Raw genomic sequence first — 27,388 nt, forward strand, 5'->3', positions numbered from 1 at the left:
TTTAAGAGGTTAACTAAAAAGCATGTAGACCTGAATTTGAAATGGAAGTATCATTATGAACTACACATTTTATCTTAAATATATGTGTATTTTCTAGCTGTTCTCTGAAAAGACTTAGGCATAAACTGCAGTATCAATAGGTATCCCAAGTGCCCAAATTATGATTTCTTCATTAAAATGAACTAGGTTCCTTATAGAAATGGCTGATTCCAAGTATGGGGCAGCAAATGCACAAGGTGAGGCATAACGGAAAGTAGGGAAGCTATCTAAGACTATGGTGGTCATATTCAAAAGACACAGGCACCGACAGACATGATGAAGTTCCTACATGAGCAAGGACACTGCTCCTTATTGCTATTCACAATGCATTAGAAGTTATACTGTTGTTGCTAGGTGCCGTCGAGTCGGTTCCAACTCATAGGAACCCTATGTACAACAGAATGAAATGCTGCCCGGTCCTATACCATCCTCACAATGGTTGTTATGCTTGAGCCCACTGTTGCAGGCACTGTGTCAATCCATCTCACTGAGGGTCTTCCTCTTTTTCGCTGACCCTCTACTTTACCAAGCTTAATGTCCTTTTCTAGGGGCAGTCATAACCAGTGCAAAAAAGCAAATAGAAAATAAAGATTGGGACAGAAGAAATAAAACTGTCATTATATACATATGCCATGATCAAATATGAAGAAATTCCAAAAGGCTCTATAAAGCATTAGAATTAATTTAGCAAGGTCATTGGATATAAGACCAAAATAAAAAATACCCATTGCATATCTATATATCAGTAACAAACATGAAATAATACATACAAAATAATACTATTTAAAATAGCATCAAACACATTACCTAGGTGAATACTGAAATATATTTACAAAAAGGACTCTTACTGATCACAGATAGAACAATTTGAGCATCTATATGAGATTTAACTGAAATGGAGTCAAACCCAAATATGCTTAAATCCATGAATTCATAATGATACTAAAAAAAGAAAAAAAATCCTCATTTGTCACCTTTTTAGAGGATGACAGGGAACCACCAAATTATTTTGAAAATGTAAAGAAAGGGAAAGAATTCTGCCTGTTCTTCACCAACTACATCCCAGGTAACTAAATAATTTAGGAAAGGAAGTTTCTTTCCATAGGAAAAAAAACTGAGTTTCACCTGTGTTCCCTAATGAAATAATGGATTTAGGCAAAGATCATCAATGGCTGCTAACATCAAAAAAATAAGGAGAACCCAGACATTATGTGTCTTCTGATGAAAGTATACAACACTATCTATGAAGTACTGATGCTAAAAAAACTTAATCTGAATCTGATCAAGCCTCTAGACTTAACTATTAGTTTCAGTAAATACAGAGGACAGAGCAACATGTTATATGAATCACAGAGACGTAAGCAGCAAAATCCAGAATGTGAGGAAACACTGCAGGTAAAGGACCCAGTTTTTTTTTTTCAACAACTAAATTATAAGGAAAAAAAAGAGGGTGAGAGGAAATCTACAGATTAATAGATAATTAATGAACATGCAAATTGCAATATCCACCAACCACTTCCATCAAGTTGCTTCTGACTCACAGCTACCTTATGGGACCAGTAAAACTGCCCCATAGGGTCTCCAAGGCTACAATCTTTACAGGAGTAGACTGCCACATCTTCCTCCTGCAGAGCGTCAGGAGGGTTGGAACCACCGACCTGGTTAGCAGCCACAAACTTCACCCACTGTGCCCCCAGAGCTCCTGCTGCACTACGTGGATTTACTTTTGATTCTGATTCCAACACTGAACAACATTTACGAGATAATCGGAGAATTAATTTTTCAGATAATGGAATTGTGGTTATACATACATAAGTATGTGTGTGTGATATATATATATATATATTAAGAGTCCTTACCTTGAACATTTCTGTAATAATAAAGAAAATGCTGCAGAATGGTATTACATCACTTCTCTACACTAAAATCCTTCAAGGGTTCCTTTCTCCCTACCGGACTGTGAATCTCTGCTAGACTCAACTCTCAATTTTTCTATCCATTGTCCTATACTCTGGCTTCAAAAATATACAATTTGTCCCTAATCTTTGCTTTATTATTTCCACCTGGAATGCATTCTCCCCTACTTCGGCCTACCAAATTTTATCTACCATCCTTCAAACTTTGACTCAGGTAACAGAGCTTTAGAGCTAAACAAAGGCTTAAATTTAGACCTAACTAGTTTAGTGGTTTTTAACAATTTTAGAAGTTAAAAGTTTAGTAGTCTGAATTTAAAGTTTGCTTTTCTTCAAGCAAAGTATCATGCAGAACCCTAGTATATAATAAAATAGTTTAAAAAGCACCGCTGTTTTTGGTGAAAAGCAGCCTGGGATCCTTCCTATCACTCCTCCATCCCTGAAGAAAGAATGAAACCACTAATATCAGTATCATCCTTGTAAAATAAGGATAAGGAATTGAGATCAGGGTGATTAAAGAACTTAAAATGGTCACAGTTACGAAGGCCAACGTTTAGACTCACATCCATCTCCTGACCCTGAGTTCACTGCCTTCTACTAAATGCCACCTTCCCTTTATAAAATCTTTCTTGATACCTCTTATCTTGATATAAGCTGTTCTTTCTCTAAAATACCACATGTAATTGAGTATACAAAGCACATAATACACAGAAATACCATTTACTATATATTAATTACATATGTGGTTCTTATTACATTTTGCCCATAAAACAGCTGAATATATTTGTTTTATATTCCCCTTAAAACTGTAAACTTTTTGAGGAGAGAAACTGTTCTTACTGATTCCCACTGCAATGCCTAATTCAAGGCCTACAAATTAGGCAGGACTTCAGAGGCAAATATTGACTACTTGGTATTTTTCTATATTCTGTGTCAGCTAAAAGCAAAATACCCAGGAATATGAAGAGCCAATAAAAGGTAAAAATCTTGCACTGCAAAGGCAAATTTACTAACAAGGAGAAATAAAATAATGTAAGTAAAGGCTAGAAGTTCACTTTTAAAGGGAACAATCCAGAAAAAACTAAAAATACTTAAGAGTATCAGTTTAGAGAAATAAGTAATCAATAAAATCTAACTGATGGAAATGGAACTTATTTTTATTTTGAAGCATATGAAATTGCCCATATTTGACCCTTTTTAAACTATAAAAAACATCAATTTCACATGGTTTAGCTGAATATTAGTAAGTAGACTACTGACATATAAGTATGGTTTTTTAGAACTTCACTGTTCATTAACTGAACTTTACCACACTTTGAAAATATTAAAAAAAAAAAAAAAAACCCAAAAACATCTCACATCAATCTCATTAGAGATTATAATAACTCATATGGGGCAGGCGTGGGAGTTCTAAGTTTAACAAAAATCCAAGCTAAAGTGGCAGAGTCTGAAAGCCACATGTTTAACACAAGCATACACCTCGTTTTATTGTGTTTTGCTTTATTGCAATTTACGGATACAGCGCTTTTTTACAAATTGAAGGTTTGTGGCAACCCTGCATCAAGCAAGTCTTTTGGCACCGTTTTCCCAAAACTATGTGCTCACTTCATGTCTCTGTGTCACATTTCGGTAATTCTAATAATATTTCAGATATTTCATTATTGTTATCTCTCATGGTGATCTGTAATCTTTGATGTTACTATTACAATTGTTTTGGGCACCACGAACTGCACCCATATAATATGGTCAACTGAACCGATAAATGTGTGTGTTCTGGCTGCTCCACCGACCAGCTGTTCCCTTTCTTCCTCTCCTTGGGCTCCCCTATTCCCTGAGACACCACGATATTGAAATTAGGCCAACTAATAGCTACAACTAATAGGCTACAATAACCAAAAAACCCAGTGCCATCGAGTTGATTCCGACTCATAGCGACCCTATAGGACAGAGTACAGCTGCCCCATAGAGTTTATGCCTATAATAGTTCACGTGAAAGGAAGAGTCGCATGTCTCTCACTTTAAAAGCTAGAAATGATTAAGCTTAGTGAAGAAGACATGTTTAAAGCTAAGACAGGCCGAAATCTAGGCCTCGTGCAACAGTCACGTTGTGAAGACAAATGAAAAAGTTCTTGAAGGAAATTAAAAGTGCTACTTCAGTGAACACAAACGGTAAGAAAGCAAACAGCCTTATTGCTGATACGGAGAAAGTTTTAGTGGTCTGGATGGGAGATCAAACCGGCCACAACATTCCCTGAAGCCAAAGCCCAACCTAGAGCAAGGCCCTAACTCTCCTCAGTCCTGTGAAGGCTGAGGGGGGAGGAAGCTGCAGAGAAAAATGTGAAGCCGGCAGAGGTTGGTTCACCAGGTTTAAGGAAAGAGCGCAAGGTGAAGCAGCAAGTACTTACGCAGGAGCTGCAGCAGGTTATCCAGAACACCTCGTTGAGATAACTGATGAAGGGGGCCGCACTCAACAGTGGATTTTCAACAGAGACGAGACAGCCTTATCCTGGAGGACGGCATCTAGGACTTTCGCAGCCAGAGGGGAGCACTCAGTGCCTGGCCTCAACGCTTCAAAGGACAGGCTGACTCTCTTGTTAGGGGTTCACGCAGCTGGTGACTTTACGTTCATTTACCACGCCAAAAATCCTAGGGCCCTCAAGAATTCTGCTAAATCTACTCTGCCTGAGTATAAACGGAACAACAAAGCCTGGATGACAGCACATCTGTTTGCAACATAGTTTACTGCATATTTTAGCCCACTGTTGAGACCTAATGCTCAGAAAAAAAGATTCCTTTCAAAATACTACTCATGGATGACTGAGGGGGTTCAGACTTCAGCGGAGGAAGTAACTGCAGATGTGGTGGAAACAGCAAGAGAACTAGAATTACAAGTGGAGCCTGAAGGTGTGACTGAACTGCTGCATCTCATGATAAAACTTTAGCAAATGAGGAGTTCCTTCCTATGAATGAGCAAAGAAAGTGGTTTCTTGAGATGGAATCTACCCCTGGTGGAGATACTGTGAACATTGTTAAAACAACAACAAAGGGTTTAGAATATTATACAAATTTAGTTAATAAAGCAGTGGCAGGGTTTTTTTTTTTTAGGGTTTGAGAGGATTGACTCTACCTTTGAAAGAAGTGCTACTGTGGGTAAAACGCCATCAAACAGCACTGCACCCTACGGAGAAATCTTTCCTGAAAGGAAGGGTCAATCAATGCAGTAAATTTCACTGTTGTTTTATTTTAAGAACTGCAACAGCCATCCCAACCTTCAGCAACCACCATACTGATCAATAAGGAGCCATCAACATTGAGGCAAGAACCACCACCAGCAAAATGATTATGAGGCACTGAAGGCTCAGATGATGGTTAGCTGATGGTTAGCATTTTTTAGCAATATTTTTTAATTTAGGCATATGCACTGTTTTTTTAGACATAATACTATTGCACAGTTAGCAGACTATCAAAAAAAAAAAAAAAAAAAAAACAATCCTGTTGCCATCGAGTTGATTTCAACTCAAAGCAACCTTATAGGACAGAGTAGAACTGCCCCATAGGGTTTCCAAGAAGCAGCTTGTGAATTCGAACTGCCAACCTTTTGGTTGGCAGCCGTAGCTCACCATAGCTCTTCACCACTGTGCCACCAGGGCTACTAACAGACTATACCAAAAAACTACAGAATAGTATAAATATAACTTTTATGTGCACTGGGAAACCAAAAAAAAAAAAAAAAAAAAATCATGTGACTTGCTTTATTGCAGTATTTGCTTTATTGCAGTGGTCTGGAACCAAACCAGCAGTATCTCCAGGGTGTGTCTATAAATTATGATTGATACCAAGGAATATGTTGAAGGGGCAAAAATACGGAACAATCTAACAATTTCACTAAAGATATACTGAAGAGTAACAAAACCTTCCCTTTTTATCTAATCACTGTATACACAAATATAAAGCTAAGTAGTCTTTTGCTGATCTATAAATTAGAAATGCCTACTAATTTGAATTGTAAAGGATTCAGTTATGTTCGGTATAACTGAATCTTAGAAAACACCTGAAATGTTCAATCTTACATAAAGCATACATGATAATCCTCTCTTAATCGAAATAAGTGATTCATCAAACTATTCCCTAACATGGTTAGCATTTTTCTGCATTTATATGTGGAGTTTGCATTCATGAACTCCTCTGATATGCGAGATGACGTTTTAGCTACTGTGTTTTTACTAACACCTAGCATGGTAAGACTGGCAAATATTAGGCACTCAAACATCTGTTGAAATATCAACAAATGAATAAGAATTATTATTTGTATTCCTGACTTCTAATTTTTAATTAAAAAACAAAACAACAACACTTGAGTGAGATGCCAGCTACATAACATTGAATACCTTAGCTGCAGGGATAACTTTACAGTTAAACCAAAAACTTAAGAGAAAATGTTCTTTCTTTGAAACTCAATAAAAAAAGTAATGATTTAAAAATGACGGTAAAAATAGAGAATGCTACATTTAGAATCAGGTAATTCTTTTCCCTCAAATTAAAAAACTCTTAATATTTTCATGTGAAGTGACATGAGTATTTAGCATATGTTCAGCAACCTCTGGACACTGTTGTTTGCAAGACCCTGATTTTAAAAGTTGAAGGCCACCAGTATTTTTAAATATTTTTACTAGTCAAACACACCAAAAAGTACAAGATTTTTAATCTGATAGGGGATTGCCTAATTCACATACTAAATTGTTCTATACAGGGAGATTTCACAATCCAGGAGCCATAACCATGTTGCTGTAAGTAGGATTTCAACAAAGTTTTCGCTTCTTGATAGGATCCAGACATACACTACAGAGGAAAATAAATCGAATTATAGGAAATAGGCAGAATTTGACTTACAAAAAGTAACTAACTCTAATCTTGTTCTTTTAGTTTGATTTAAAAAAAATCAATAAAAATCTTCTTGAATTGTGATTTTTTCTCAAAATTATTTCTGAAGCTATAAGCTTTCCTTTCCTTCCCAACACACCTAAAAGCATTTTTTCTTTCTTTTTATCAAGAAAGTATTCATCCTCATTATATAAAAATAGATAAAATACATAGAAAGAAATAAAAATCACCTGTAACTTCAAAACCATACATAAATATCATTACTGTTTTGGTGTATTTCCTTCCATTCTTTTGTAAATAAACACACAGATCAACTTTTAATTTACATATAATTTACATTATATAAAATTCATCTATTTTAAGTGTACAAATTGGTGAGTTTTAGTAAATTTACACAGGTGTGCAACCAATACCACAGTCTAGTTTTAAAATTCCATTACTCTCCAAAAGTTCCACTGTGCCCGCCTGTGTCAGTCTGTGTTCCCAGTCAATCCCAAGCAACCACTAATCTAGTTTCTAGATTAATTTTGCTTTTTCCAGAATTTCATATAAATAGATTAACAAAATATATTCTGTTGTTTCGTGCTACTTTCGGTTAGCATGTTTTCAGATTCAATCATGGCATTTCATGTATCAGTCATTTGTTACTTTTTATTACTGATTAATATTCCATTGTATGGATATATCACACTTTGTTTATATATTCACTAGTAGATGAACATTTGAATTGTTTCCAGTTTGGGGCTATTATGAATAATACTGTTATAAACATTCGAGTCTTTACGTGGACATAAGTTTTTATTTCTCCTGGATAGATACCTAGAAGTAGAACTGTTGGGTTGTAGAGAGTTACTATGAGTCGGAATAGACTCAAGGGCAGCGGGTTTGTTTTTTTTAGTTTGGATGGCAAGTACATTTACCTTTTAAGAAACTGCCGAACTGTTTTCCAAAGTGGTTGTACCATTTTACATATCCATCAGCAAGGTCATGAAGATTTACCCCTATGTTTTTTCTGAGTTTTAGTTTTAGCTCTTGCATATAGGGTCTATGATCCATTTTGAGAAAAGTTTTGTATATGGTGCAGTACAGTGATCCAAGCTCATTCACGTGGATGGGTATACAGTTGTCCCTGCATTATTTGTTGGAGACTATTTTTCCCATTGAATTATTTTGGCACTTTTGTCAAAAATCAACTGACCATAAACGTCAGAGTTTCTGAACTCTCAATTATATTCTATTAATCTACATGTTTATCCTTATTCCAGTACCACAATGAATTGATGTGCTTTATAGTAAGCTCTGAACTCAGAAAGTGAGTACTCTCCAACTTTGTTCTTCTTCAAGATTGTTTTGGCTATTTTGAGTTGGCTTTTGTCTTAGGGTTCTCCGGAGAAACAGAACTGATAAAATACATACACAAACACACAGAAAGAGAGAGACTGACTGATTAATTTTAGGAATTGCGTCATGCAATCGTGTGGGCTGGCAAGTCCAAAATCCACAGGTCAGGTGACAGGATGGAAACTCTGGCAGTCTTGTCTGAAACTGGTAGGCCAGGTGGCAGGCTGGAATTCCAGCAGGATGGCTATTTACAGCCCTAAGGCACAATTCTTCTTCCTTAGGAAACCTGAGTTTTTGCTCTTAAGACTTTCGACTGATTGGATGAGGCCCATCCAGACTGTGGAAGGTAGTAGGTTTTATTTAAAGGCAAGTGATTGTAAATGTTACTCATATCTAATACCTTCACAGCAACATGTAGTCTAGTGTATGACTAAAGAACTTGGCACCATATCCTAGCCAGGCTGACACATAAAATTAACCATCATAGCTTCTAATTTACCTAGTACTAGTTTTAACAGAAATACCATAGGTAGGTGGCTTTAAGGAACATAAATTTATTTTCTCATAGTTCTGAAGGCTAAAAGTCCTAATCAGAGTCTCAGTAATGTCAATTCCTTCTGTAAGCATGTCTCTTAGTTCTGGAGTCTGCTGGCAATTTCTTGGCATTCTTTTTCTTATAAACAATCTTCACGTCATCTGTCTTCCTCTGTGTGTGTGTATGTGTGTCATTGTGCCTATTCTGGTCTTTTTATAACTCAGATGTGATTAGGTTTAGGACCCACCCTATACAGGTATAACCTCAACTGAATATCTGATTACATTACATTGTGTTACAAAACATCATTACATTATAGAAAGTGATTACATTACGTTACATGTGAAGTAATTACATTATATTAATTATGATGAGTACTGGTGGAGCAACGGTTAAGCGTTCGACTGATAACTGAAAGGCTGGCAGTTCAAACCCACCAGCCGCTCTGTGGGAGAAAAGACCTGGTGATCTGTTACCATAAAGATTATAGCCTAGAAAACCCTACGGGGCAGTTATACTCTGTCCTATAGGGTCACCATGAGTTGGAATCAACTAGACGGCAAACAACAAAACATATTATGGAAAGCAATCTGCTCTATCAAAGGCCAACATTTAATCACGTGTAACTACTAAATGACATCAATTAGACTCATGTTTGACACACAAACCATTACAGCCTCTGTTGCTTCTAATGTGAAATCAGTCTTTAAATGCACTGTTCTCCCATAAGTGATCAGTCGTTTTTATCTTGCTGCTTTCAATATTTTCTCTCTCTTGTAAGCCGTTTGACTGTGACATATCTAGGTATGGATCTTTTTATTTTTTTCTTTCTTGGTGTTTGTTGAGTATCCAGAGTCTGCTTACTAATGTTTTTCATCAAATTTGGGGATTTTTCAGTCATGTTTTCAAATATTTTCCCTGCCCCTTTCTCTCCCCTCTACTTTTATATTCCCATTACAAATATGTTGATGTGCTTGATACTGTTCCACAAGTCTCTGAAGCTCTGTCCATTTTTTAAATCTTTTTTCTCTGTTCTTTGAATAATTTCTGATGATCTACAAGTTCAATGATTCTTTTGCTATCTCAAATATGCCAATAAGCCTATCTAGTGAATTTTTTTAGTTCAGTGATTGTGCATTTCAACCCTAGAATATCAATCTGCTTCTTTTTTTTTATTGTGCGTTAAGTGAAAGTTTACAGCTCAAGTTAGTTTCTCACACAAAAATTTATACATTCTTACGTGACCTTAATTGCTATTCCTACGAGAGTACACTCTTCCTTTCACCCCGGATTTTCCGTGTCCATTCAACCAGCTCCAGTCCCTTTCTGCCATCACATCTCGCCTCTGGGAAGGAGCTGCCCATTTAGTCTCATTTTTTTTTTTTTTTTATCCTTTACTCCAGGTAGGTTGGGATCAGTTGATGGATCTTAGATGGCCCCTTGCTAGCTTTTAAGACCTAGGCGCCACTCACAATTTGGTTCTTTTCTGTAGTTTCTATTCCCCTACTGAGACTGCTTATTTACTGAGTCATTGTTATTTTTTCTTTTAATTCTTTGAACATATTTATAAAAGCTGTTTGAACTCTTTGTTACAGTCAAGATTTGGACCCACTCAGAATCAGTTTCTACTGTTACTTTTCCTGAGCACGGGTCATACTTATCTGTTTCTTTACTAATTATTTTTGCTTGAAATCTGAACTTTTTAGACAATATATTGTTACAACTCTGGATTTATTTTCTAAGGTTGTATATTTTTTTCTTAGTCTGCCTAAACTTAAATCATGAATTCTGTCTTCCTCACAGTGTGCAGCTGCTACTGTCTCTTAATTTTGTCGTCTTCTTAGTTTTTTAGATTCTTATTTTTATGTTTTAGCCTGGTTTCTTAGTGGTTAACCTAGGTCTGCATAGCTTCTTGCCGTTAGGTGCCATCAAGTCAGTTCCAACTCATAGCAACCCTACGTACAACAGAATGAAACACTGCCAGGTCCTGCACTACCCTCACAATCGTTGGTATGTTTGAGGCCACTGTGCCAGCCACTGTGTTAATCCATCTCCTTAAGGGTCTTCCTCTTTTTTGCTCACCCTTTACTTTACCATGAATGTTCTTCTCCAGGTCCCTCCTGATAAAATGTCTAAAGTAAGTGATACAAAGTCTTGCCCTCCTCACTTCTAAGGGGCATTTTGGCTTTACATCTTCCAAGATAGATTTGTTCATTTTTCTGGCAGTCCACTCTATATTCACTATTCTTCGCCAACACCACAATTCAAAGGCATTAATTCTTCTTCAGTCTTCCTTATTCACTGTCCAGCTTTCCCACGCACATGAGGTGAATAAAAATACTACGTCTTGGGTCAGGAGCATCTTAGTTCTCAAGGCGACATTTTTTTTTTTTTAAACACTTTAAAGAAGTCTTTTGCAGTAGATTTGCCCAATGCCAGCATCATCTGATTTCTTGACTGCCGTACCCATGGGTGTTGACTGTGGATCCAAGTGAAATAAAACTCTTGACAACTTTAATATTTTCTCTGTTTATCATGATGTCACTTATTGGTCCAGTTGTGAGGATTTATGTTTTACGTTGAGGTGTAACATTAATGAAGACAACCCATTACCAAATAGGATTATAACCACGTTTTTAGGCGACACAATTCTATCCATAATACACAGTACTATTTTATATTCAGGAACTTTTATACTCAAAATTTTTGCTATGTAGCATCATCATAAAATTACCATATCATGTTTATCTTTTTAATTTTATAACTAACTTAATTCCTTTAAGGGCTTACCTTAGCTGCATGATATGTACTAGCTTCAAGTAAATCTTCTTTTTTAGCTTCTTTGGCAAGCAGGTTAAATCGACTTAACATTGCAGCCTTACAAAGCCGACTTGCCATTGACACACCGCTTTTAAATGGGGAACTACGGTAGAAGGGAATGAAAAATTTACTGATCATTATTCAGTCATTTATGTTGGCAACTGTACGGATTAAAATCAATATATATTCTACAAATATTTATGATCCCAGATTATTTGCAAGATGTGTTATGAAACACAATTTTTTATAAGAAAAAAAAATCACTTCTAATATTTAATTATTTTCTGAACCCAATTTCTTTTATAAAATTATAGTTTAAGTATTATAGTTCTGCATTAAAAATTAAAGCAGAAGGTTGATATCTGGAGTATTTCTATTGTTTAAAACAAAATTAATCTATGGTGATTAGAATAGAACAGTGGTTCTACTAGGCATTAACTAGAAGCAGGGATGAAAATACACTCGGGGATGATGGAAATGTCCCGCATTCTGACTGGGGTTATGGTTACACAGGTATATACATATATCAAAGCTTATAAAACTGTACAGTGAATTTCACTGTATATAAATTTTAACTCAATAAAAAAGCAGAATATACTCACCTAACCTGTCTCCCCAAATACATGTGTATGTGTGCATGTATATATATTTTCTGTTTCTATTAAAAATGGGTCCACAGATCATGAATCTTTTTTTACTACTGTAATTTTTCCATTCATTTTATCTCTCATTAGTTGTTTCTTGTTGTTATAGATTACAAAATTTACCACAATCCTTTGTTTTTCCCTGTATCCACATTCTCCGCAATGTGATTTTTCAGATACTTCCATCAAGAGGTGGATTCCCCCTACCCTTGAATTCTGGCTTGTCTTGTGACTTGTTTTGGCAAATAGACTACAGCAGAAATGACAATCTACCAGTTGGAGCCTAGGCCTCAAGAAGCTGGTGCTCTTCTCATTCCCTTAGACCTCTTGCTCTGCCATGTAAACAAGTTGAGACTACCTTAACAGAGGGTGAGTGAATACACAGGTCAGAGCCTAACTGTCCCTCTAAGATCATTAAAGCTGACCTGCAACAGACACACAGCTGACCCGAGATGCACTGTGGTGCTCAACCAAATTGAGAAGAACCATTCAGCTGACTCAAGGACTTGCGAGCAATTATAAATGATTGTTATTTAAAACCACTGTTTTGAGGTTATTTCATATAGCAATGGTTAACATACACTTTTGCATATGAAATCTATCAATCTGTCAATCTGAATATATCAATTTTCCTCCCTGACACCTTAGTGAATTCTCTTTTGTTGTGGTAGCTTTTCAGATGATTCTCTTGGGCTTTCCAGGTATAAACTGATACCATCTGCAAAGACTGGCAGTTTTACCTCCTCTTTTCCAATGTTTTATAACTCTCATTTCTTTCTCTAGTCCAAATGTATTAATTCCTCCAGTATGATGTTAAATACAGCAATAACAGTAAACAATCATGTCTTGTACTGGTTGTTAGTGTGAATGCCTCTAAGATTATATCATTAATCAAGATGGTATTTTTGAATTATTTTTTACATTTTATCCTGTAAAAACTATCTACTCCTTTTTATTTGAATATCTTTACCTAGAATAGTGGTTGAGTTTTATTAAATTCCTTCTTAGAATTTATGGAGATGGGGATACTATGTTTCTTCCTAGATCAACTAATATGACAATTTATATTAAAGGAGTTTCTAAATTGGTATTATCTCTATTATGTTACTATTCTTGACAATTAGTATTGTTGTATAAATACATTTTTATCAATATGCTGCTAGTTTCTGTATCCTAATACTTTATTTGGGAATCTTGCTTGGACATAAGGGACCTTGGTCTGTAACTTTTGGGGAAAGGAAGAAGCAGTAATCTTTTATCAGGTTTCAGCACCAATGATACACTTTTGCTTCATAAAAGTATTTCCATCTTTTTAGAGAAGAATGGAAATATATGCTATTTAAAAATTTATAAAATTCTTCTGTGAACCACCTCAGAATGGTGCTTTCCTGAGGAAGAACTAGGGTATCTTCTTCACAACTTTCTCATTTCAGATGAAAAGATGTTACGATTTTTTCTTTCTTCTGCACCATTTTTTAAAATAGTATTTTATTGTGTTTTAGACCAAAGTTTAAACAGCAAATTAGGCTCCTGTTTAACATTTATTTCTACACAAATTGTTCAGTGACACTGGCTACATTTTTCACTATGTGTCAACATTCTCATTAATTCCGTTATGGTTATTCTGTTCCTAGTAATCTAGTTTCCCTGCCCCCTTACTTTCTCATCTTTGTTTTATAGTAACTGTTGACCATTTGGTCTTATACAAATGATCTTTTAAAAGAGCACGGTGCTGTAGGTAATATTCCTTATTTTATGAGCCAATCAGTTATTTAGCTAAAGGTGACCTCACAGTATAATTTCTTTTCAAAGTTTAAAGAGTATCTCAAGATGACAATCTCAGGGGGTTCTCTAGTCTCATCTGGTCCAGTAAGTGAATTCTGTTCCACATTTTTCTCCCATTCTGTCAGGATCCATCTATTGAGGCCCTAATCAAAACGGCCAGTAGTGGTAGCCAGGCACCATCTAGTTCTGATCTCAATGTATCGGGTCATGGTTTGCGTACACAATTAGTTCTGTAGGCTAGCTTCTTCTTTGAGTCTTTGGCTTCCTTCTTTCTCTTTTGCTCTGGATGAGTAGTGACCATTAGTTTCATCTTAGATGGCCATTTGCAAGCTTTTAAGACCCCAGACACTACTCACCAAATTAGGATGTAGAACATAAAGTTTATAAACTATATTATGCCAACTGGCCAAGTTGTCCCATGAGACTATGGTCCTAAGCCTTCAAACCCAGAAAACCAATCTCACGAGGTATCTGGTTATATCTAAGAAGTATCCATTAACTGTGCCCCCATGTGGTTTACTATAAACAGGAATATATATGCATGGACACATATATATGTATATACAGATACATATAAATACATCTATATATGCACACATATACATACCCATACACATATACGCATATATAAATACATATGTAACCATACACACATTTTTTTGGTTATTGGTGTTGCTGTAAAAGTATATATATCTTTTACCAAAAACGTCTTTTTCTCTTGTGTACTTGGTAGTGACATCATTTACCTTGGTCAAGCTGTGCACACTTCACCCACATCTGGTGCTCCCTTTCTCACTACCAAAAATAACAAGTGTCTACTTAGACAGTGATTCCCCTTCTCCCTACCACTTTATCCCTGGTAACCACCAGTGAACGTTGGTCTCTGTATATATATCTATTCTTACCTTCTTATAAAAGTAAGATCACACAATATTTGTCCTTTTGTGATTGGCTTATTGCACTCGGCATAATGTACTACTCCAGATTCATCCGTGTTATGTTTTAAGAACTCATCATTATTCTTTATGGCTGCATAGTATTCCATTGTATGTATGTACCACATTTTGTTCATCCATTCATCTGCTGATGAGCACTTAGGTTGTTTCCATTTTTCTTATATTGTGAATAGTGCTGCAATGGAACAGATGTGTGCATGTCTGTTCGTGCCTCTTCTGTTAGACCTCTAAGGCATATAACTAGAAGTGAGATTGCTGGATCACAAAAAAATCTGTTTCTGTCAAGTCAACTCTGACTCATAGTGACCCTACAGGACAGAGTATAACCGCCTTACAGGGTTTCCAAGGAGCAGCTGGTAGATTCAAACTGCCGACCTTTTGGTTAGCAGTTGAGCTCTTAACCACTGCACCACCAGGGCTCCCTATTTCTAGTTTTTTGCAGAAGTGCCATGCTGTTCTCTATAGTGCTTGTACCATTTTACAATCCCGCCATCAGTGTGTAAGAGTTCCAATCTTCCCACATCCTCATCAGCATTTGTTGTTTTCTGTTACAATTATTTTTCTGTCAGTACCATTTTTGCAGAGGTAATCTCATTGCAGCTTTGTTTTGCATCTCTCTATGGCGCTCCTTGGAAACTCTACAGGGCAGTTCTACTCTGTCCTACAGGGTCGCTATGAGTCAGAATTGACTTGACGGCACTGGGTTACTGGGTATAGGTTCGCTGAATCAGAATCGAGAGCAATTTTTTTTTTTTTTTTTAACGGCTAATGATCCTGAGCATCTTTTCATGTGCTTGTTGGGCGCCTGAATATTCTCTTTGGTGAAGTGTCCATTCATGTCCTTTGCACATTTTTTAATTGGGTTGTCTTTTTGTTGTTGGGTTGTAGGAGATTTCCACATATTTTAGCAATTACACCTTTTTCTAACATGTTGTTCCCAACGATTTTTCCCAGTCTGTAGGATGTCTTTTCACTCTCCTGACAAAGTCTTTTGATGAGCACAGTATTTAATTTTTATGAGGTTCCAGTTATCCATTTGTCTTCTGCTGTTCATGCCTTTGTAGTGTTTGAAAATCTATTAAAAAAAAAAATTAGGTCCCATAGTTTTGTTCCTGTGTTTTCTTCCAAGAACTTTTATCCTTTTAACATTTAGGTCTCAAATCCAGTTAGAGTTAGTTTTTGTGTATGGCGTCTGAGGTATGGGTCCTGTTTCATTTTTCTGCAAATGAATATCCAACTGTGCCAGCATTATTTGTTAAAGAGACTGTTTCTTCCCCACTGAATAGACTTTGACCTGTGGTTGAAAATCAGCTGTCCATAGATGGATGGATTTACTTCTGGGTTCACGTGCTTGTTGGCTGCTTCTATTCCACTGGTCTGTATGTCTATAATTGAACCAGTGCCAGGCTGTTTTGATTACTGTAACTGTATAGTATGTTCTGAGATTGGGCAGAGTGAGGCCTTCTACTTTGCTAATCTTTAATATTGCTTTTGCTATTTGGGACCTCTTTCCTTTCCATATAAGTTTAGTGATTAGTTCTTCCAATTCAGAAATAATGTTGCTGGAATTTGGATTGAGATTGCACTGTATTTAGAGATTGCTTTGTGTAGTACTGGTGTATTCACAATATTAAGTCTTATAATCCATGAGCACGGAATGTTCTTCCATTTATGTAGGTCTTCTTTAGTGTCTTGTATCAGTGTTTTATAGCTTTTGTTGTATGTCTTTTATATCCCTGGATAGGTTTGTTCCTAGGTATTTTATCATTTTGGAGGCTACTGTAAATGGTATTGTTTTCCTGATTTCCTTTTGGGATTTTCTCATTTAGTGTAAAGGAAGTCACCTGATTTTTGCATGTTGATTTTGTACCCCACAACATTCTAGTAGATTCACAACTTTCTTGTGGAATATACGGGATTTTCTAAAGTACAGGATCATATATATCATCTGCAAATAAGGACAGTTCTGTTTCTTCCTTTCTTATCTGAATATCCTTTATTTCTCTTTCTTGCCTTACTGCCTGGCCAAGACTTCCAGTAAAATACTTATTTAAAGAGGAGTGATAATGGCTATTCTTGTCTTCCTTCTGTTTTCAAGGGGAAGGCTCTCAGTCTTTCTGCATTGAGAATAACGATGGCTGCTGGTTTTGCATTTATGCCCTTAATTATGCTGAAGAATTTCCCTTCTACGCCTTTTTTTTTTTTTTTAAACCAGGAAAGGGTGTTCTATTTTATCAAATGCTTTCTCTGCATCAGTTGAGATGGTCATGTGGGTCTTTTCCTTTGTTTTATTTATATGGTGAATTACATTGACTGATTTTTTAATGTTGAGCCATCCTTAAAATCCTGGTATAAATTCCACTTGACCATGATGTATGGTTTTCTTAATATGTTGTTGAATTCTGTTCACTAGAATTTTGTCAAGAATTTCTGTGTCTCTATTCATGACATACATGGTCTATAATTTTCTTTGTGATATCTTTACTTGGCTTTGACAGCAGGATGATGCTGCCTTCAAAGAACAAATTAGGGAATATTCTTTTCTATGTTTTGGAAAAGTTTGAGTAGAATTGGTGTCAACTCTTCTCTGAATGTTTGGTAAAATTCCCCATTGAAGACATCTGGCCCTGGAATTCGTTGTTGTTGTTGTGACATTTTTGATGGCAGCATCAATCTAATCTTTTGTTGTGGGTCTGTTTAGATTTTCTACCTCTATTTGTGTTACTTTACACAGGTAGTGTTTCTAGGAATTTGCCCATTTCTCAAAGTTGCTGGAGTGCAATTTTTCATAGTATTGTTATAATCTTCTTTATTTCAGCTGGATTTGTTGTAATGTCTCCAATTTCATTTCTTATTTTGATTATTTGCCTTGTCCCATTTTTTTCCTTTGTCAGTCTGGCCAGTGGTTTGTCTATTTTATTGTCCCTCTCAAAGAATCAATTTCTGGTCTTGTTGATTTTATTGTTTTTCTGTTTTCTATTTCATTTATTTTGCTCTGATCTTTATTATTTCCTTTCTTTTGGTAGCTTTGGTCTTCTGATCTTCCTTTTCTATTTGTTTAAGTTGTTAGGTTAAGTTACTGATTTTGGGTCTTCTTTTTTTTTAATGTATGTATTTGTTTCTATGAATTTCCCTCTGAGCACTGCTTTTGCTTCATCCCAAAGGTTTTGGTATGTTTTCACTTCTGTTTGATTCTGAGTATTTTTTTAAATTCACTTTTGTTTTCCTCTATGATCCAATAGGTTTTTTAGTAGTGTATTAGTTTCTACATATTTTCCCCTTATTCTACCTGTTATTGATTTCTAGCTTCATACCATTATGGTTATAGAAGATACTTTATATGATTTTAGTCTTTTTAAATTTACTGAGGTGTTTTGTGGCCTAAAATATGGTCTACACTAGAGAATGTTCTATGTGCATTGGAGAAGAATGTGTATATAGTGCTGCTGTTGAGTGGTGTGTTCTCTATGTCTCTTAGGTTCATTTGGTTAGTAGTGTTATTCAGGTCTTCTATATTTTTATTTTATTTCTAGTTGTTATATCTATCATCGAAAGCAGTGTACTAAAATCTCCTATTACTGTACCAAAAAGAATTGGTCAATAGCCAATCATTTTAGAAGGTAGCATATGATTAAGAACTAATGGTATTGAAGAAAGAAGTCCAAGGCTCACTAAAGGCACTGATGAAAAATAAGTCTCCAGGAAATGTCTGAATACCAACTGAGAAGCTTCAACAAACGGAGGTAATGCTAGAAGTGCTCACTCATCTATGCCAAAACAATTTGGAAGACAGCTGGCTGGCCAACAGACTGGAAGAGATTCATATTTGTGCCCATTCCAAACAAAGGCAATTCAACAAAATGTGAAAATTATTGAACAATATCATTAATATCACACACAAGTAAAATTATGCTGAAGATAGTTAAAAAATGGTTACAGCAGTCCATCAACAGGGAACTGCCAGAAATCCAAGCCAGATTCCGAAGAAGACATGGAGTAAGGGATACTGGTGATGTCCCATGAAATCTTGGCTGAAGGCAGAGACACCAGAAAGATGGTTACCTGTGTTTTATTGACTATGCAATGGCAATCGATGCATGTGGATCCTAACAAATTATGGATAACATTGCAAAAAATGGGAATTCCTGAACACTAAATTGTGCTCAGGAGGAACTTGTACATAGACCAAGAGGCAGTTGTTTGAAGAGAACAAAGAGATACTGTGTGGTTTAAAGTCAAGAAAGGTATGCATCAGGACTGTATCCTTTTACCATACCTATTCAGTCTGTATACTGAGCAAATAATCTCTGAAGCTAGACACAGCATCAGAACTGGAGGAAAACTCATTAATGAACCTGTGATGTGCATGCAGATGACACAACCTTGCTTCCTGAAAGTGAAGAGAACTTAAGCACTTACTGATGAGGATCAAGGACTACAGTCTTCAGTATGGATTACACCTCAACATAAAGAAAACAAAAATCCTTACAACTGGACCAATAAACAACATCACGATAAACAGGGAAAATGTTGAAGTTGTCAAGGGTTTCATTTTACTTGGATCTAGAATCAACACCCATGGAAGCAGCAGTCAAGAAATCAAACGATGTATTGCACTGGAAAAATCTGCTGCAAAAGATCTCTTTACAACACCAAAAAAGCAAAGATGTCAACTTGAGGACTAAGGTGTGCCTGACCCAAGCCATGGTATTTTCAATGGCTTCATATGCATGTGAAAACTGGACAATGAATAAGGAAGACTGAAAAAATCTTGATGCCTCTGAATTATGGTGTCAGCAAATAATACTGAATATACGATGGACTGTGAGAAGAACAAATGTGCCTTGGAAGAATTACTGCCAGAATGCTCCTTAGAAGGTAAGATGGCGAGACTTTTGTCTTATTGACTTTGGACACGTTATCAGGAGGGACCAGTCGGTTACTGTTTGCTTGGTATGTTTTTCCACCCTTTGATTTTTACCTATTTATCTCCTTGTGCGTGGGATCTCCTTGTGCCTAAGATGTGTCTCTTCAAGGCAACATATTGATGGGTCAAGTTTTTTTTTTTTAATCCATTCTGCCACTCTTTTAACTGGTGCATTTAATCTGTTGTCATTCGGTGTGATTATCGATAGGGTAGAATTTACTGCAGTCATTTTGTTAATGTCTTTTTTGCGTGTGCATGTGATGTTAACAGTTTCTTTGTTCTGCTTTACTTTCTGTGCTGACTTTTTTTTGTGTACTGGTTTTCTTTTTATTATTCTTGTTTTTATGTTTACTAAGTCTTCTTGTATTTCTTCTTGTCTATGTTGATGAATAGATTTATTAATTTTCTTTGTGGTTTACATTTGACATCCTACTGTCTGTTATATCTTGAAATCACCTCAACTTCCTCACCATATGGAAGTTCTATAACTACACCAATCATTCCCCCTTTTGTTTTGCTGTTGTCAATTAAAACTGTGTGTCCTGGATTCCCTGTAATCATTTTTTAACTTTGTTTTACTGCTGTGATGTCTTCATCTGGTGTGGTATCAGGGTGATGCTGTCATGTGTCTACCTCAGGTTGTTGTCTGATTTACTTGGTTTCCTATCTGAAGGACTGCCTTTAATATTTCTTATGGGGCTAGCCTGGTAGTTACAAATTCCCTTAACTTCTGCTTATCTGAGAATGTTCGACTGTTTTGCTGGATGTATCAATCTTGGCTGACAGTTATTTTCTTTCAGGACTTTGTATATGTTAACTCATTGCTTTCTTGTCTGCATAGTTTCTGATGAGAAATCGGAGCTTAATCTTAATGGGACTCCTTTGTACTTGACAAAGGAGCCTTGGTGGCACAGTGGTTAAAGTGCTTGGCTACTAAAGGTCAGTGGTTCAATTCACTGGGTGCTCCACAAGGGAAAGGTGTGGCAGTCTGCTTCCATGAAGATTTACTGCCTTGAAAACCCTATGGGACGCTTCTACTCTCTAGTGTCACTGTGAGGTGAAATCAATTCGACAGCAATGCATTTTTTGTTGTAGTAGGCAATATTTCACTTTCACGCGTTATTCTCAAAATTCTTTGGTCTGGAATCTGGAATGTTTGATTATGATGCCTCAATGAATTTCACTTGGGGGTCTATCCTGTATGGAGTTCAATGAACTTCTTGGATGAAAATCTCAGCTTCTGAGATACTTGAGAAATTCTCTGCCATTATTTCTTTAGATATTCTTTCTGCACTTCCTTTTGTCTTCTTCTTTTAGAATACCCCTTACCACTATATTGTTTCTTTTGATGGTGTTTCTGCACTAACAACCTGGTCTTGGTGGGGTTAAGGAACCCTTCATGCCAGTGTGTGGGGGTGACCATGCTAGGAGCCCAGTCTTCAACACTGGAGGGAATCCTCTGCACGAAAGTGTATGGCAACCTAGCTCCCTCTTTCTCTGCACACACCAGGCCATCTAAGTTCATACTTTCCCTCCTTTACTTTCTGCAAATGTGTACTCCCTGATTTATTTGTGTTCTGACCTGAAGTTCCTTTCATCCAACCTGCAACCCTTTACTCCCCTAGATCTTCCCCATGGTTTCCTGGTTTCAACGTGATATTGCTCCCATACGTCACTGTCTCTCTACCATGCCCGAACTAAGGGTTATGGTTGTTCCCCTCATTGTTCCTTTCCAGAGCTATTATTTATGCAGTATTTCTGTCTCAGACTATATACTTCATTTTTAAAAATAATTTTGTTGTTGTTGTGTTGTTGAGACTATACACAGTGAAAAATACCCTAATTCAACAGTTGCAACATGTACAATTCAGTGATACTGATTACATTCTTCGAGTTGTGTAACCATTCTCATCCTTCCTTTCTGATTTCTTTCCCTATTAAAACTCACTGCCCCTAACATTCCTATCTAATCTTTTGAGTTTCTGTCCCCAGTTTGATCTCATATAGATAAGATCTTAAAAGAGCATAATGCCCAAAGCTTTTTTTTTTTTTTTTTTTACTAGTTAAGCTAAACTGTTGTTTGGTTTTAAGAACTCTTCAGGTGACACGAGGCAGATGCTCACTGAGGCCGTTAGGCACACATTCAGGCTGTGTATTTCTTGATGATCTCTTCCTGGACTCCTCACTCAGGCATACTACCTGTAGCCACTCCAAAACGGCCATGTTGCTCTGGACTGGCAGGCAGGTAGGTTGTGGACAATTATGAATCTCTACTTTCCCACTGTCCTTGTTCTATCTCTCCTTCCAATCAGTATTCAGTTTGTTTCTTCAGTCCATTTGATGTTCAGATGTCCAAGGTCGCTATGTGTGTTTGTTCTTGGTTGTTTAGACAAGACTTTGTTGGTGAGGGACGTTAGGATGTGTCTAACCACGCTGCCATCTTGGCCCCTCCTTTCTGCACCATTTTTGGAATAATATTTTCCTAGACATTTATTAATCTAATCCAAATTTTCAAAGGTACTTGCTCAAAGTAGGCTTTTTTTTAATGGTTCTTTTAGTTTTATGTTTCTCATTTATTACTCCCTTATAATTTACTACAGTAATACCTGTGAAAGCCGGAATCTGTGTAAGTCAGAAACGTATCAGAGGAGAAAAACTCAAATATTTCCCATAAAATCAGTGATAAAAAAGGTGTAAAAGTGGAAAACTTGTGAGATCTGGAGGAACGAGGCAGTCCCTTTGAGTTCTGGCTCTCATAGGTTTCCCTGTATTTTGCATTAGATTAGCTAGTGAAATTTTTTTCAGAGTATCAGCTTTTTCTGATTAATTCTGCCTTCTTCTGTTTTCTAGCTCTTTAAGTGCAGCAGTGGTTGGTTCAGTGGTAGAATTCTCACCTTGCATGATGGAGACCCAGGTTCAATTCTGGGCCAACATATCTCAAGCACAGCCAGCACCCACCTGTCAGTGGAGGCTTGTGTGTTGTTATGATGCCTAACAGGTTTCAGCAGTTTCCAAATTATGACAGACTAGGAGGAAAGGCCTGGCAATTCACTTCTAAAAAATAGGCCAATTAAAACCTTATGGATCAAAACAGCCTCATCTCGTTGTGCATGGGGCCCATCAGCTGGGGGATGACTTGATGACAGCTAACAACAGCTCTGTAATTTACAGTTCTAGTTTTATTTATTCCTTCATTCTGTTTATTTCCATTATTTATTGTTATAACCTTTTAAGACTTTTGACTTTTCCACTCAGCACTGCTTTAACTGTATATAAGTTCCGATATGTGGCACTTTGTAAATACTGTTTTCTGAAATTCTGCAATTTCAGTTTCTATTTCCCCTTTGAGCTAAGAGCTTTTTTTTCCCCAAGTGAAATCAGCTTCTAGTATTCTTTCTTTGTTATTTTGTAACTTATAGTTTTATTGCATCATAGTCAGAAAATATCTATGTTGCTTCTACTACTTAGAATTTGAGATTTTCTTTATGGGGTAACATATGCTCTGTAGGATCTTGAAAAGGAGTTATGGTTTATATTCCTATGATACAGTGTTTTAAATAAATCAATAAAATCTACCTTACTGTCATTTAAAACTGCGATAACCTTGCTTATTGTTTTGTCTACTTGCTCTAGCATGAACTAAAAAAGACGTAAATCATATAATCTCTATTACTATTACTTCCATTTTTCCTCTTCTGTAATTTCTGTTTTATGAATGTTGATGCTGTTATTTGCTGCACAGTATTCAAAACTGTCTGTCTTCATTACAAATGATACTCTTTCACTGCTTAAAATGTCCTCTTTATCTTATGCAATGTTTCGGGGGCTGAATCCCACCTTGTTTCATATTTAGACTGCAACTTCTGCTTACATTTTGTTTGTTAAGCATTTGGTTATAATAGATGAACGAAGTTCACTTTACATTTATTAAAAGTGACAACTATATTTTGTCTTATGCTGTCATTTTAATGTTTACTGTTATTTCACACTGTTTTCAGTAAATAGTTTTTTAATGTTTTTCATTACATGCTTACATGTGTAGTTCTTCCGATATTTAAAATGGTATCTATTTTGGGTTTCGTGGCCATATCTCTATTATAACATTTTATGAAATGCTTATTCACTTACTTCTTTAGAAAATATTTATTAGTCTCTTACTAGAATAATGATAAATTAGGGTATTCCCTCTTAAATCCTTACCTCTTCCACAGAAATTTTTTTCTAAAGAGTACGCTTGTCTGTGAGTAAGTTTTGCTGGCTTCTTTTTTTTTCATCTCATTGTTCTTCTTCTGTTATTCATGAATGAGTTAGATTTTTTTAAGTTAGATATTTACAGGAAGTTCCTAAGGGAAAGGGACTAGAAAAGGCTTTAAGGCTAGATGGTTTTTACAACCACATTGGTTCCTGCAAGTAATATCTTATCTGAGTCACTGTTTGGGTAGCCCTACATCCTCTGCTTTCTTCCAAAATTGGGTTACAAAAGATTCCTGCTGTCGCCCTTCCCAGTTCCCATAATTTTTGCAGCAAACAAGGGACGTAGTAGCTTTTTGTACTTCAGGTACAAACTTTCAAAAAGTGGCATTCTGCTAGGATTTCTGAGATCTAATACAAAGATGCCCTCTCAACACTCTCCCTTTTTGTTTTGTCTTCTTTTTGCGAGGCTTTTACCTCATCTCAGCTGCTTTGCGAAGTCCTTACTATATTCTGGAATCTTTGAATTATATTTGTCTCTTAGTTTTGCTTAAAAAAAGTGGAGTTTGTACTTTTTTGTTTTCATTCCTCTTGCTGTTTTTGGATGATTTCCATAAAATGGAAAAAAAAACTGACTTACAGAGCTAGATTCATGCTGATTTTGGGATGGGTATATTGCTACTCCTAGGTGGCATAAACAGTTAAATGTTCAACTATTAGCTGAAAGGCTGGCAGTTCAAATCCCCCTGCTCAGTGATGCCTAGGGAGACAAGCCTGGCTCTCTGCTTTTGAAAGGTCACAGCCTTGAAAATTCCATGCAGCAGTTCTACTCTGCACACATGGGGTCACTATGAGTCAAAATCGACTCAATGGCAACTAACAACAACATATGGCCACCTGGGATAGAAGATCATGTTTCCTAACCTCTTTTGCAGCTACGTAACTAAGTTCAGGCTAATAAGATTTAAGAAGTGTTAAATGAGACTTCCATGGGTGCTACTTAGGTATTTTTTATTTTATTTTTTAACTTCCTGCTTTTCGTTTTTCTCCTTGCCTTGCAATGCAGACGTTATGGGTGGTGCTTGAGGAGTCCCATGGACCATGAGGTGACTTGGAAGATTCAAGCCACAATCTGAGGTGGCAGAAGTTTCTTTTACCTGAGATTAAACTTTTGTTTATTAAGCCTGTGTAGTTGTGTCTGTAATTAACAGTACAACACACATTTATGCCGATCCAAAGCATAAATAGCACCATTTATCCTAGTTAAAATAACCACTAATATGCTTGACCAGGTTCATACTAAGAAACATTTGCATGTGGTCTTAATTTAAATCCATCCTTCACAAAGAAAGCAATTTTTAAGCACTTAAACTTTTAAAATTATTCACTACCTCATTATAAATGTATGTTCACACCAAAAGGTTTCAGTACTACTCAATAAGCAATGGTGGGGATATTACAAAGAAGGTTTTGAAGGCATGGAGCACCACGGTTAAGAACCAGAACTCTGGAAATGCAATGTCTGGATCAGAATCCCAGTTGTGTCACTACTTGGGTGACCTTAGACAAGATATTTAAGTTGGCCTAAATCTGTTTATGTGTAAAAAGAACAATACCACTAACCCACAGAGTTATTATGAGAATTAAATGAAAAGGCATTATTGCAGAATGCAATAGTTCTTACACTTAGATATACATAAGAAATATCTCAGACAGCATGTCAAAAATGCAGATTCCTAAACCTCAGATCCAGAAATTCAGATTCAGTAGCAATTAAATTTTTTTTTTTTTTTTTGCAAACACATTATATGATTGTAATGCAAACTGTCACCAAATGGCACTTGAAGAAACACAGGGTCTGGAGCCACATTACCTGGGTCTGAATGCTGGCTCCAAACTTTACTGTGTAGCTTCAGTAAGTTATATAATTTCTCCTCATCAGAAAAAAAAAAATAACTAGTGTAATGCCTGTAACAAGGTCACAAGCAATTTATGGCAATTATTATACAAAATTCAATAAATGGTAGCCAAAAAAATTCAAAAACGTTTTAAAAAATGCAACCAAAATGTCCTCTTTTGCTTAATATATCATTTTAAATTAGTAATTCTAACCTTTCAGTGATCTTTCCACTTAGACCATCCACAATCTCCAAAGAAATGTCCCCTTGTGCCCAATTCAGACTCAGGGATTTATATTCCAAGTTCGTTTGACGTGGAAATGCTGATGGTACTAAACTAATATGAGGTCTGTTGACCAAGTAAAACATTGGAAGTTTTGAAGTGAGTGCATCATCAACACGCTGCTTTAAAGCTATTTCCAAGCCTCTAGTATCACTGCAATTTCCATCACCTAAAACGCAAAAACAAAACAATCAGAAGTTCACTATCAAAAGAAAAGACTATATACCAGGAAAAGAAAAAAACAAAAAACTGAAAACATTTCTTTATCCTTTATCTTGGAATATTTTCTTCTTCTTAGCAGTTACTTCCATATTTGCCAGAGCCAAGACAATATAATGACAGTCAGAATTTTCACTCAAAAAGAACTTTTAAAAAAAATGAAAAGACATTTCAGTCAAGAAAGCAAAGAGTCAGAGCTGATCCAGAAAGAAGCTCGTATTTTTTACAGGGTCCTGCCAAAGTGAATTGGTCCATTTCATCTTGATTTCCTCTTAAAATCCAGAGATAATGCCGCAGACAAATCTGGCTAAGGAAGAGTTGCTGAAAGTGAGTTATTTCTGCCACATCTGCAGGCTACAGATCACAACCACTCCGAAGTACAATGTTCCAGCTTCACAGCACAAAATAATTTAAAGAATGACCATTTCTGGTTAAAATTGTGGCCAATGCCAAAAGCTCTGAGTTCTCAGTTTTTATAACTGTTGAAGGCAGAGCTCAAAAAGATGCAATGTCATTAATATAAATGAAATGAGCTATAACAAACAAAGAAGAGAGGGAGTAGTAATTCTCATTTAAAAAATAATTCTAAAGCAGATCTCTTTTCTCTTTAGAAGGTCAGAGTCATGCACATTAACACTGTAATGTCCAACTGGGGCAATGTCCCACTGCACGTACATTCATGGTTCCAGCACCTGTAAAGCCTATTAAAAATTTGAGGTAAGTATAAGTACAATGGTTTGTAAGAACAAACGGGGGCTACTTTGCAACATGCATCAAAAAATATTATTATTACCATAACAGTGTTTTGATGCACGTTGCAAGGTAGTGCTCATTTGTTCTTACAAGTCACTGTATATACCACAAATTTTTAATTATTTTATTAAAGGAGCCCTGGTGGCACAATGGTTAAGAGCTATAGCACGTAACTCTTAACAGTTCCAATCCACCAGCTGCCC

At 36.2% G+C, this 27,388-nt stretch overlaps 1 protein-coding gene across 2 annotated transcripts in view; it reads right to left on the reverse strand.

Moving 5' to 3' along the window:
- Nucleotides 1–6,677: 6,677 nt before the first annotated feature.
- ADAD1 (adenosine deaminase domain containing 1) overlaps nt 6,678–27,388 on the reverse strand; it is a 49,279-nt gene continuing 28,568 nt past the window's right edge. For both annotated transcript variants that reach the window (XM_049887059.1, XM_049887058.1), the window contains exons 9-11: nt 26,145–26,382; nt 11,500–11,632; nt 6,678–6,791 (exon numbers count right to left, since the gene is read on the reverse strand). In XM_049887059.1, the coding sequence (XP_049743016.1) occupies nt 6,678–6,791; nt 11,500–11,632; nt 26,145–26,382 (485 nt within the window). The remainder of the gene's footprint in view (nt 6,792–11,499; nt 11,633–26,144; nt 26,383–27,388) is intronic.

The sequence above is a fragment of the Elephas maximus genome, chromosome 5 (genome assembly GCF_024166365.1).
Source record: "Elephas maximus indicus isolate mEleMax1 chromosome 5, mEleMax1 primary haplotype, whole genome shotgun sequence".
In the NCBI taxonomy this organism is placed as follows: domain Eukaryota; kingdom Metazoa; phylum Chordata; class Mammalia; order Proboscidea; family Elephantidae; genus Elephas; species Elephas maximus.